Source organism: Gossypium hirsutum, chromosome A06 (genome assembly GCF_007990345.1).
Source record: "Gossypium hirsutum isolate 1008001.06 chromosome A06, Gossypium_hirsutum_v2.1, whole genome shotgun sequence".
Classification (NCBI taxonomy): domain Eukaryota; kingdom Viridiplantae; phylum Streptophyta; class Magnoliopsida; order Malvales; family Malvaceae; genus Gossypium; species Gossypium hirsutum.
In genome coordinates, this window is record NC_053429.1 from 60,123,076 (window position 1) to 60,135,926 (window position 12,851).

General features: G+C 40.6%; 1 protein-coding gene across 1 annotated transcript; it reads right to left on the bottom strand.

Annotated features, from left to right (window-relative positions):
- Positions 1-3,655: 3,655 nt before the first annotated feature.
- On the bottom strand, positions 3,656-6,273 carry LOC121230512 (uncharacterized). The gene is made up of 4 exons (XM_041115407.1): positions 5,749-6,273; positions 5,098-5,424; positions 4,140-4,978; positions 3,656-4,043 (listed from the first exon to the last, which is right to left on the bottom strand). The coding sequence occupies exons 1-4, from the start codon at positions 6,271-6,273 to the stop codon at positions 3,656-3,658; spliced, it is 2,079 nt and encodes a 692-aa protein (XP_040971341.1).
- Positions 6,274-12,851: the final 6,578 nt, after the last annotated feature.

A 12,851-nucleotide genomic window follows, 5' to 3' on the forward strand; every position in this document is an offset into this window, starting at 1 on the left:
ACGGATCGTCAGAAGTCGTACGCAGATTTGAAACGAAAAGACATCGAGTATCAGGTGGGAGACAAAGTGTTCCTTAAGGTTTCACCTTGGAAAAAGATACTCAGGTTCGGCCGTAAGGGCAAGTTGAGCCCAAGATTCATTGGGCCGTACGAAATCTCCGAACGAGTTGGTCCGGTTGCGTATAGATTGATTTTGCCCCCGGAGCTTGAAAAGATTCATGATGTCTTTCATGTTTCGATGCTTCGACGCTATCGATCTGATCCATCGCATATAATTAGCCCATCAGAGGTTGAAATTCAAGTCGACATGAGCTATGAAGAAGAACCGATGCGTATCCTAGCTCGTGAAGTGAAGGAGTTGCGAAACAAAAGAGTTCCGCTAGTAAAGGTGTTATGGCTCAAACACGGGATCGAGGAAGCTACTTGGGAGACCGAGAGCTCGATGAAAGAACGATACCCAAACCTATTTACCGGTAAGATTTTCGGGGACGAAAATTTCTTAAGTGGGGGAGAGTTGTGACAGCCCAAAGTTGACCCTAGTCGGGAAGTGGTTTCGGGACCGCTAAACCGAGTCACCGAAATGTTTGAATGTGATACTTATTGTCTAGAATATGTAATTATGAATGTGTGAAAATTTCAAGCTTCAATTTGGTTGATTTCATGTGAATTTAGTCAATAGGACTTATGTGAGAAAATTCAAAAATGTGATAGGTCAATGTGTGAGGACCTATTAGTGCATGTGGACAAAGGGGGGACTTGCATGTCAAATTTCCCCCCCTAATGAGTAGTGGCCGGCCATGACAAAGAATGATGGGCAAAACATGTCATGAAACATGTTTTGTTAGTGGAAGAATAAAATAAGAAGTATGGGTAATAAAGAAATGGAAAACAAAAGAAAAAAAATGTGTGTGTAGTGTTTGTCCCCCCCCATTGCCGTGAGCTCAAGAGAAGAAAGGAGAAAAGTTTGTGTTCATCCTTTCTCACCTCCATTTTAGCCTAAATTAGAAAGAAAAACAAAGAAAAAAATTTCTCATCCTTTGGTTCATCCTTGGCCAAAAATTTTAAGGAGGAAAGAAGAAGAAAGGTGAAGAGATTCGGCCATGCATGTAGCTAGGCCAAGGTATGTTTAATGATGTTCCATGAGATGCATGCATGTTTTAGTTGTTAGCTTGAGTTCTACCTAGCCCATGGTCTAAATCTTGCTATGTGATGGAAATGGCACTTGACCATGGATGCATCATTCTTGGTTGGTGTTTGATGTTGTGGTGATGAGGCATGAGGATGAGTTAAGATTCGGCCTAGGTGGAGGTTGTGTTAATGCCATTGCATGCAAAATATGAAGCTTGTTAATGATGCATGTGATGATGGCTTGATGATTCTTGAACCTCCTTTTTAGCATTTTTGTGTGAGCACATATGTGCATTGGTTGCTAAAGGGAGAAGAATCGGCTAGCAAGATGTGTGCTAAGGCCGAATGTAACTTTGCATGTTGATGAGCAATGCATGTGTTAAATCGATGAAAAGGGGGAGGATGCTTTACTAGTGTGTATATGTGTGTATTAAGTGTTGAAATCGACCCCAAAAATGGACATGCATATTCGGCCAAGGGGAAAGAAATTAGCTAATATGTTGTGTTGATGCATGATTTTTGCATGTATGAGACTTTAATGTCTAATGTATGAATATGGGCTAAGTGCCTTGTGTTCATCTTTTGATGCCTAAATGATGAAATCAATTTATTTGTTTGATTAAGCTCAAGAGCAAAGGGGAAATAAATCCGATAAAGGGAAGGAAAAAGTGGTCGAATAGTTAGCGGGATCGTTCGACAACACCCGAGGTAAGTTCTTGAGTAAGAGAGCTTAAATTTCGATGTGATTAAATCATGCTCTATGTGTGGCTATTGAGCCGAATGTACAAGGACAATATGTGCCTTGTGTTTGAGTTTCGTAAACGAAAATGAAATATGAATGCGCCATGAATTATTGTTAGATGTGCATGATTAATTGAATGCTGTCCGGGCTAAGTCCCGAAGGCTTTGTGCTAAGTGAATATATCCGGACTAAGATCCGAAGGCCTTTGTGCGAGATACTAAATCCGGGTTAAGTCCCGAAGGCATTCGTGCGAGTTGTTAAATCCGGGTTAAGTCCCGAAGGCATTCGTGCGAGTTGTTAAATCCGGGTTAAGTCCCGAAGGCATTCGTGCGAGTTGTTAAATCCGGGTTAAGTCCCAAAGGCATTGTGTGAGTTACTAAAACCGGGCTATGTCCCGAAGGCATTTGAACGAGGAGCTATATCCGGTTAAATCCCGAAGGTACGTGATTTGGTAATGAATGAGCTTGCTGTAAAATTCCAGCGAATACTCGAAAAACATCCCAATATGGGGATATGTTACGTATGTGTTAAATATTAATCGAGCCCTTACAAATAAATGTTCGCTCAGTTGATAAACGAGCTACCGGCCTTCGGCCAAGTTAGTTTATTGTGTATGTACATAAGGGTTGTTAATGTTGTGAAGCAAGTTTGATATCGGTAAATTGCGTATTATGAAATATTCCGTTTAGCTAAATGTGTGCTATTGTTTGTGCATGCTGGAATTCCTTGCTCAAACTTACTAAGCATAAATTGCTTACTCGTTACATTGCTCCTCTGTTTTATAGATTTTTGGTTCTCCAGCTATCGGACTCGGGATCTTGAAGTCGAAGTCGCCCACACTATCAAAGGCTCTTTTGGGTACTATTTTGGTTGAATTTTGTTATGGCATGTATAGGACTACCCATTGTTGTCTTTCGAGTACTTTATGAAATGTATAAGTGTACAGCCATGCGAAGATGGCTTGTAGAAGTGGAGTATGGCATTAGACCATTCGTATTTATGAATGTATAGATGGTTTCATGATGTAACTATGTTGGAATGGAAGTGTTGAGCAAATGATCAGCCACTAGAATGGCTAAGTATGATCATATGTGGGCTTATGTATGACAAGGCCCTAGTTGGTCCATGAAACCCCAAATTAGGTAAGGTTCACTTTGAAAACAGAAGCTGATAGCAGCAGTGGTGTGGATTGGAAAAATCACAAGAATTCGTAGGAGTGGAATTAAATAGTGAATAAATTATGTAATCGAACCTTGATGAATCTACTTTCATATGGAAGTAACGAAACAATTATAGGAACAGTACAGAAAGAGATATTCGGGTTCTTGTGGAACAGGGCCAGAACAGTTTCTGGATTCACTGTTCCGACTTTGGAAATTCACTATAAATTGACCAGAGATAATTAGGGGTCATACCATATATGTATGGATTTCTCTCTGAGTCTAGTTTCCATAGAAACAAACGGCATCAGTATTGAAGCTCTGTGCAGAGAGATATCCCAGTCGTAATGGGAAAAGGTCAGTGTAGTCGACCCCTGTAACATGGGAGACTTTGACTAATAAACTGTACTAATTGGCCCGACCAAAAATTCTAGAAAAAAATAAATAGGTGGGGACATGAGTCTAGTTTCAGGGAAAAATCACAAAACTTATTTTCGAGTTGTGAAACTCAAGATATGATTTTTGAAACGACTAGTACTCAGACTGGGCAGTGTCTGGAAAAAAAAAATTTCAAAGTTTGTTAACATCTCGTGTCCGACTCCGGTGTCGGTCTCGGGTTCGGGGTGTTACATATCCATCACCAAGAAGTCTACTTCGTATATACTCGGCCCAATTTCCAAGGGGATGTCAATCCTTCCTATCACCTTTCTTTCTGTACCGTCGAAGGCTCCTACTACATTTTGACATGTCTTCATGTGAGAACCGTCAATAGGTAATCTGTTCAATGTAGACAATGGTAGAACATTCAAAGCCGATCCATTATCGATGAGCACGCTTGGGAGAGTGTACCCCTTGCATCGAGTGGTGATGTGCAAGGCCTTTGTTGACCCCCTGCCCCCTGGAGGGATTTTATCATCATTAAAGTAGATTAAGTTATCTGCACTTATGTTATTCACCAACCGGTCCAGCTTGTTAACAGATATGTCATGGGTGACATATGTTTCGTTGAGCACCCTTAGCAATGCATTTCGATGCACCTCAGAACTTAGAAGTAGAGCCAATATTGATATGTGAGCTGGTTGCCTATGCAACTACTCAACCACACTATACTCGCTATGCTTAAGGAACTTTAGAAATTCCTTAGCCTCCTCCTCTTTTATTGGCTCCTTGACAGGCACTTCAGCCTCTTTCTCCTTCTCCGCACTAACATTCTTTGATTTTGTGGGCTCCTCTTTGACGTCCACAGTATCATATCGCTTCCTACTCCGTGTATGGAAACCCTCAACTTGTACGTCTTTAGACATACTAGCTATATTGCCCTTCTCCGGCACTGTCACACTGCAGTCATAGCTCCATGGTACCCTCTTGCTATCCTTATAAGGGAAAGGCGTAGGCTTATGGATAATGACCTTAGGCTCCGTTTGTTCCCCCACTTCATTATTCCTCAGCAGGGAAATAATAATCCTTGGCCGGCTAGTTCCTTTCTGTTTATCCTCCTGCACACATACTTGTTTTTCACAAGAGCTACCTTCAAAAATTTGTAGTTCTTCGTTGTCCATAAAGCCTTGCACCAAGGCCTTGAATTTTTCACAATCTTGAACTTCATGTCCTTCTTTCTCATGGAACTCACCATAGTTCCTTGTTTCTCTTCTCTCGTTTTTAGAGGTTAACATACCTTTCTTTATCATCTCCTCCCAAATCACCTTCATAGCCATCCTTACCTCAGCAACATTTTCCTTCATTCTCCTCTTACTAGCTTCGCCAATTGCGTTCACTCCTTGATCGCCATGATTTGGCAATGGGTTTTCAGTATTAGGGGTATTGTCGAACTTCACTACCCCCATCTCTACGGCCTTCTTAAAACCGATATAGTTTTCGATCGAATGTCTCGGTATTCCAGCATGGTATTCACATCTGGCGTTTGCATCGTACCATTTGGGATATGGGGGCTGTAGTGGTTTCAAGTAAAAAGGAGCAATAGCATGCGCATTGTATAAGCTTTGATAAAGCTCACAATACGTCACGGGGATAGGTGTGAAATGCATCTTTTCAGAATTTTGTCTTGTACCCGACTCCTGCCTTTGAGAACTCTGTTTCTCAACCCAGCTGTTTTAGGTTGACCAACTGTGATTGCCTTTGTATTGAAGGTGCTTGTGTTATTCACTTCACTATCCTTTCTCCTTGAGGCCAATCTTTTGGTGGCTTCTCCCTCAATTTTCCCACCCCATATGGCATTCTCGATCATTCCACCCGTCATGACTATATCCGCGAAGCTTTTATTGGTGTTCCCAATTATGTGAGTGATGAATAGAGCCTTTAGAGTGTTGATGAACAACATGGTAGTCTCATTTTCCAACAACGGTGGTTGAACTTGTATTGCCACCTCTCTCCATCTCTGTGCATATTGCCTAAATTTTTCATTAGGCTTTTTCTCCATGTTTTGCAGCGTGGTCCTATCCGGAGTCATGTCAGTCACATGATTGTACTGCTGCATGAAGGCTTGTGCAAGATCCCTGCATGAACTTATTCTAGCCCGGCACAATTGATTATACCACTTGGCTGCTGTTCCAATTAAACTATCTTGGAAACAGTGGATCAGCAGTTGATCATTATTCACGTACCCAGTCATCCTCCTACAGAACATCTTAATGTGGGCTTCTGGGCAAGTAGTCCCATTGTACTTCTCAAATTCTGGCATCTTGAATTTGTGAGGAAGCACCAAGTCTGGGACCAAGCTTAGATCTTTGGCATCAACTCTATGATGCCCATCAGCATTCTCTAAAGCCTTGAATTTTTCCTCCAACCATTTGCAGCGTTCTTCTAACTGTCTTGCAGCCTCAGTTCTAAAATCCTCTTTTTCAGCCATGTCTAAGTCAGGAATGATAGGATTTGTGGGATTGTCACCCAAATTAAATCCCAACCCAGTTGGGAAATTTATGGGGATCCCAGCGTCGACCGATCCTTGTTGAGGCCTTATAGAGACAGACGGCCTCTTAGAAAGTGCCTCAGTTGGTGTAGGCACATGGGGTGGGGTGAAACCTAGAGGATGATCCTCACCATCCTCACCAGTAATTGTCATGGGAGCCTTTCCCTTATCAGTGGCCCTCAGTAGTTGAGCCATCTCAACCATCATGTTCTTTTGAGCCTCCAACATTTGCTCCCTCATGTCATTTTGCATTTTTGCCAATTGCTCTTGCAATTGGTCCTGCATGTCCTTCTGTAGCTGTTTAAATCTTTGGTCCATATTTTTTGACTTAGCGCTCGTACCGTAGGGATGTGTTGCTTCCAGATTTTCTTTCTCTTACTCTATTTCTCCCTAATAATTTTCTTACTTTATTTCTCCCTAATAATTTTAACTAATTAGGGTCTTTCTATAAACTCGAATACATATGATGTAATGAGATACTTGAAATGCAAATGCATGAATGCAAAAAGATGTCGATTCTGATTCAATTTTCATTTTAGAAAACGTTATTTAAGGAACAAAAATCTTTTCATAAAATAGATTACAAATACGCTTTCGCCCGTAGGCCTAGAGTCTTAACCCTATCTAATAACAATGATAACTCTCGTCCTCTGTCTGACGATGACTCATACATTATACTCAGCGTTCTAGCTTGTACCACCAAATCCTGCAAGTGTTTAGCGACCTCTCGAATCTGAACTAAGGCTTCCCCCATGAGATAATCCCTATTTCCAACTTGATCCTGAAGATGGTGAAGTTCTCCCTTCCACTATTCTTCTTTTGCCTCGAACTGCTCAATCCATAGCTCACAGTCCTATAGTGCTGCTTCCAACCCTCCAATATTGTACTTCATTTCCTCGATCTTATTCAAGCTTGCCTTCAACTCAATCGCAGAGTTACGATTTTGGTGATGATGAAGAGATCGTCCAAGTTCAGCCACCTTAGTTTTTAATCCTTGATTTTCCTTCTCTAGGGCCTGATTACGCGACTGCATCTCTTGGAACTTCTTCTCCCAATACTCGACTTTGGCTCTTTCTTCTTGAATCTCTTGCTACCATTGCTCTGAAGATCTCCCTAATCCAACCCTTTTCAACGTTACCTGAGCCTTCTTGTAGTGCGTCTTTAAATCATCTCGATCTTCCTCTATCTTTCTCTTTTCCTTTTTCACCTTCTCAACTTCCATCTTTTGAATATCGACGTCGAGACTCAAGCACATTTTGTAACGCCCCAATTTTCGAGATTTTTGGGATTTCTGTGGTTTTCAATGAATTTTAAAATTTCTGTGTTTTAACTGTTTGGCGTAGGTTTAATTGTGTTGGTGGGCCTCTAGAAGGCCCAAGCCTAAGCTAAAACCCGGTAATTTTAAGTGATCTTAATCCATAGGGAAAATAGGTTCTGGTTAGCTAGGCTTTTAAGTATTAACTGGGTAAAATAAAACACAAGGAAGCCTATGGTAAGTTGGCATCTGACGCCACTTGGGGGCTTTAGAGGTGGCGTGTGGATGACCAAGGTGAGCTAAGGCTTGAGTTGCAAGGTAAGAAAATTAGTAATATTAATTTTTATGAACTGAAAAGGTAAGCAGTGGAACTGAAGTGAAAGGCTATCAGGAGAAGATTTAGGAGCTGATAAGGGAGAGGATTTAGGAGCTGATAAGGGAGAGGATGTAGGAGCTGATAAGGGAGAGGATTTAGGAGCTGATTAGGGAGAACAGTGTTGGCTGAATGGTGGACTCTTGAGGAGCAATAGTTGGCCGGCCAAGGGGAGCTTTAGGGGGCAAAATTCGGCTAGGTTAAGTGCCAGTATAAATTCGGCACTAGGGGTAAGTTGTGCCGTTTCCTGACTATTCTCCTCTTCTTTTCTTTTTCTCCTCTCTCCATCATTTTTTTCTTTTCCTTCTTTTCTCTATAGCCGAATCTTTCTATCCTCCTGTTCATCTCCATCCTTTTCTTCAGACGATCCTAAACCTTCATAGCCATTTGCCATAAGAAAAGCCGAAATCCCGAAAGCCATATTTCCTTCTGTGCCAATTTCTCCTAGCCAATTCTCTCATCTTTTTCATCATTCTTGACCAATTCTTTAGTTCTCTAAGCCTCAAGTTTCTGTTGACAAGACCACAACAAAACCCTCCTATTTCATCTTTCGTTACACAGTTGCAAAAGAAAAAAACCGAAAACTCCACACTCTTATGGACTTAGCCGAATATTGAGATCACTGAAGGCTCAACTTTTTGCTATCATTTGTGGGCTTAGAACTGCACCAGAATTGAGTAGGGATTAAGAGGTATTATTGACTGAAGGAATCGGTGGTAAGTCATTTCAACCTAGTCTTTATTTCGTATTCTTGAAAAAGCCGAAATCCCTAAAGGTTAGGGAGGCTGTCATTTGGACTTATAACCCTAAGTGGGTTGTGATAACTATTTTAAATTTGATAATAGTGGGATCAAAAGGCTGCTAATCGAAGGCTTGGACAAGTGGAACAACTGGATCTTGGCATAATCGCTAACTTCGGCAAAGGTAGGATCGCTAGTGCCTAGGGTGCTTTTGGCCGAATGTGGTAAGGGGTTAATATGTAGTTCATTTTGGTAGTTAGATTAATGTGGTAGTAATATAAATGTAGGTAGTTCATGAGTGCATCTCGTCAATGAATCGTCACAAACAGGTGTGTAACTGACACCCTCTCATAGACTAGATCGGCGAAAGCCAAAAAGCCAAAATGCCAAAAAGTCGATATTTTGGGAACTTGCGAGTGTGCGAATGCTCGTAAGATAAGTGGGTTAATATTTTGGTAATCTAAAGTGATAAAACTGCAGCACGTGCAATTTTGTGCATTGTTGATATTTTGGGCTTAACGGGCCGAAATCGGGTTAATGGGCCAGCGGGCCCAATTAGGTAAGAAAACGCGGTAAGTGTTTCTAGTCATATGTAAATGACTATGCTATGCATGAAAACCCTAAGAATAGTTAAATTACTTAATACCCCTATGTATGGAAATTACTGATATACCTCTAGGTGCAAAATCACCACTATACCCCTAGGGTTACTTTTGACTGAAAAGCATGATAATTTAATTCTGTATGATGTACGCCATGATTGTATATCTGTTGCATGGGGAACTGGGTTATATTATGGAGGAAGCGTCCTGGTGGCTATGCAGTAATTATCTAATCTGGTGGCACTGCCACATATATCTGTTCTGATGGTTCTGCCACAATTATTTGTTCTGGTGACACTGTCACATTATCTGTTCTAGTAGCCATGCTGCATATTTCAATGCCGTGTAGCGGTTGGGTTGGTCGAATAGTCTCCCCACATGGTGAAAGGTTGGTATGGGGGTGCATGTGGTTGGATATGGGTTGGGTTTTGCATAGACATGTAATATCTGTTCTGTTCTGTTATGGGCCTATGGGCTTTATTCTGACTTCTGTTCTGGGCTAAGGCCAACTTATTCTATTTCTGTGGTTGAGCTGATATAAGCTATGGTTGGGTTAATTTACACACTGAGTTTCCCCAAACTCACCCATTTATTCTTCATCCACACAGGTAATCCCCAACCATAGTGGGCTTGGAGCTGTGAGGGATTCGGAGTGGCCACACGTTCTGCGAGTTGATTTTATTCTGGTGAATTGGACATTTTTTTTATTTACGTTTAAGGTTTTGGGTTTTTAAAATGTAATAAGGCCGCTTAATTATTTTCTTTGATGGGTTTTATATGTTTTATTGAGTTAGGTATTATTTATATTTAACTGTTGAATTTGAATAGCATTAGGGCGCGTTTTAAAAAACGATAATTGATTTCAAAATAACACGACAACAAGCAAAGCTTCCACAATGAGAATATTTTTCCAAAATTAATCACGTTTCCTAAAAAGGGACTTAATCAACTTGGTTTCCTAGAAATATACACGACGTTAAGGTGTGGTAATGGCGGTGTGCATGTCTAGGATTGGATCTGAAGGGAGCTTGGTACTTAAGTAGTCCGAGGGACTCACCTCCTCTTTTTCAGTTTCCTACCTGGTGCACAACTTCCATTCACTTTAACCTGCATTGAAATTATCTTTTAAAACACTAAGTAAGTTTTTATAGAACAACAACCTGAAATGTTTTGAACGCTTCGATGTGGCATGTCGGATCCGGCCATAACGTCTGGGCCGAGTTTGGGGTGTTACACATTTTTTTCTCTTCGAGCTTCTCAATCCTCTTTTCAAGCTCCAAATTCTTTCTCTCAAACTCTTGTTTCATAACCTCCAACTCTGATGAAATCACTCATAAGTTTTCCTCTAATGATCGAGCCACCCCCAAAATCGGCCTAGGGACGTTATCGTTAACTCTCCTACTAAACCACCCTTTATACTCAAGGGATGACGTTGAGCCTTCGGTCAAGATCTTCATAGAAAAAGGCTTCTTCCAAGCCTCAGAAATCTCTCGCATCCTCTTCTTATAGTGATCTCTTTTATAAGAGAAATCACTCTGAGCTAAACCCTGTGTAGCCGGTATGAACTGCCTCGCCCGATATTGCCTTAGAACAAGCAATGGTGCATATTCCACAACTCCTCAAATTCCTGGCAGAGGGACCCAATCAAAACTGCCACAGCGGTAAAGGACTTCACTAGAAACCAACCAAGGAGCCTTCCACAAAACATTTTGCTCTCGAAGATTCTGAAGAATGTCTATCCACCTCTCCTCTAAAATGTCATCTCTCCTAGGCATGTCTACCATTTTCTTTAAGGGAGAATAACCCTCAAGAATACTCGGCAAGGAACCTTATCAAGCTTCCAGAAATGGCTATAGAACCAGACTAGCAACAATTACGCACATCCAATAAATCTACCCTCGTCGGCTCTCCGACATGCACTCAAAGATCTAAATGTCTCAGCTAGGATTGCTGGTACCGATGTATTCTGCTTACCAATGCGATCGAACAAATTCGCAATTGCCTCATCTATGTGCCCCAACGCCTTTGAGAAAAACACCATGCCGTAAATACTCAAAGCCAGGACGTCGACCCTTTTCTTTACGTCTAGATGTGTCGATATCAAATCCCTCAAAACGGCCCATGGAATGCACTTACTATACCCTTTTGCTGCACACGGGCTACAGCCCACTGCTCACTCATCCCAATAATCATCACCAACTTCTTCACAAAAGTTGGAAGGCTAGCAGGCCTAACATAAGCCTTGTGACCCTAAATCCTCGGGCAATGCAGTAAAGTCGTATATTCCTCCAAAGTAGGTACAAGATCAACATCACCAAATGTAAAGCAACTATAAGCACAGTTCCAGAACTATACCATAGCTCGAAAAAAGTGCCTATCTACTTTGACGTCTAGCAAATAGGGAAGATCTCCATAAGTCTGGAAGAACAACTGCTTAGCCTCGTCATCAAACTGGGCCTAAATGTCTCTCAACTCCTAAAAATCAAATCGAGTCAAACTGATACAACTAAAATCCCATAACTCTGGTGCATACCCCTCAGTGACACTATCTCCTTTCTCCAACTGGGTTTTCTCTGACCAGGTACAGACAGAGGCATTGTCCTCCACTTTATCAAGATATTTGTCCCCCATTATAAAACTTTCTAACTCAGAAATCAAATTTTGAATCGACACCTTTTGAATGATATGCAATAAAAAAAAAAAAAAACAAGTCAGTATCAAAAAAATGTAATAAACAAATATTTATAAAAGTAGGCACTAAAGGATATCACAATGCTACCTAGGGCAAGCACTTAAAGCTCATTATATGAAGTTCGGCTCTAAAGCAAAGGGTACCCAAACCAGCAGATTCCTCGATCCTCACCCATTATAGGCTCATATGAACCGAGTTCGGTTTAGGGGGATTCATTTCCCTATGACCATGCGGAGATGAAAATCTCACGAAGCCTATAGGTACAGATGTTTCCCGGAAGCAATCCACTAACTCATGCGGAGGTGAAAACCTCACGAAAGCTTAGTTTCTTACTCCCACTTAAAGGTGTGACCAACGGCCATGCAAATGCAAAGTGTGCAAATAATATAACAAACATATGCAGCGAACATATGAAAAGGGATCTTTATCTTTAAATCCTTTCAAATTAGGACAGAAAGTTATCAATTTTTGGCTTGACTCTCTTATAGTCCTCAGCGGAGTTGCCAAGCTGTCGAAACCCTTTTAAAACGAGTTTGGAAAAACCGGGTTCGACTTTTTGAAAAATGAAAAAAATAGGAGTCGCCACCAATCTGTTTAAGTGTGATTGAACCACCTTCAAACCAATTTTTGTTTGAAATCATTTGATACGGTCTACGAAATCAAGAAAATGGGTTCGGGAGTCGGTTACGTACGAAGAAGGGTTAGCACCCTCGTAACACCCAAAAAAATTGGTACCAAATTGAATAACTTTCCGTCTTTAATGCTAGAATTTTGAAAGTATTTAAAAATATAATCCTTTTTGAAATTAAAATAGTTCGAGTTGAAAATCGAGATTTCTTCGTTCCAAAAGAATACGAATACCACATCCAGCATGATAGGATACAATATTCTAAAACTCTTGTAACTGAAGTCACCTCGTAATTTATAAAATCGTTTAGAATGGTATTTTAGGCATTTAGACAAATGGGAAATTGCAACCCAGCATGTTAGGGCACTACTTCCCAAATTCCTAACTACCAAAAACATTGCTTTATCCTTTTTAAAAAAATCTTTTTAAATAAAAAAAATCATTAAATTGATGATGCATATTACAAAGGATTAATATTAAATAAATTAACCCACATGATATCTATTTTAACATTCCATGCAAAGATAATAAAGATAACAAATAAGGACATAAATTACACAATATGTTATCACTTTGCACATATATGATCATTGATAATATAAAATA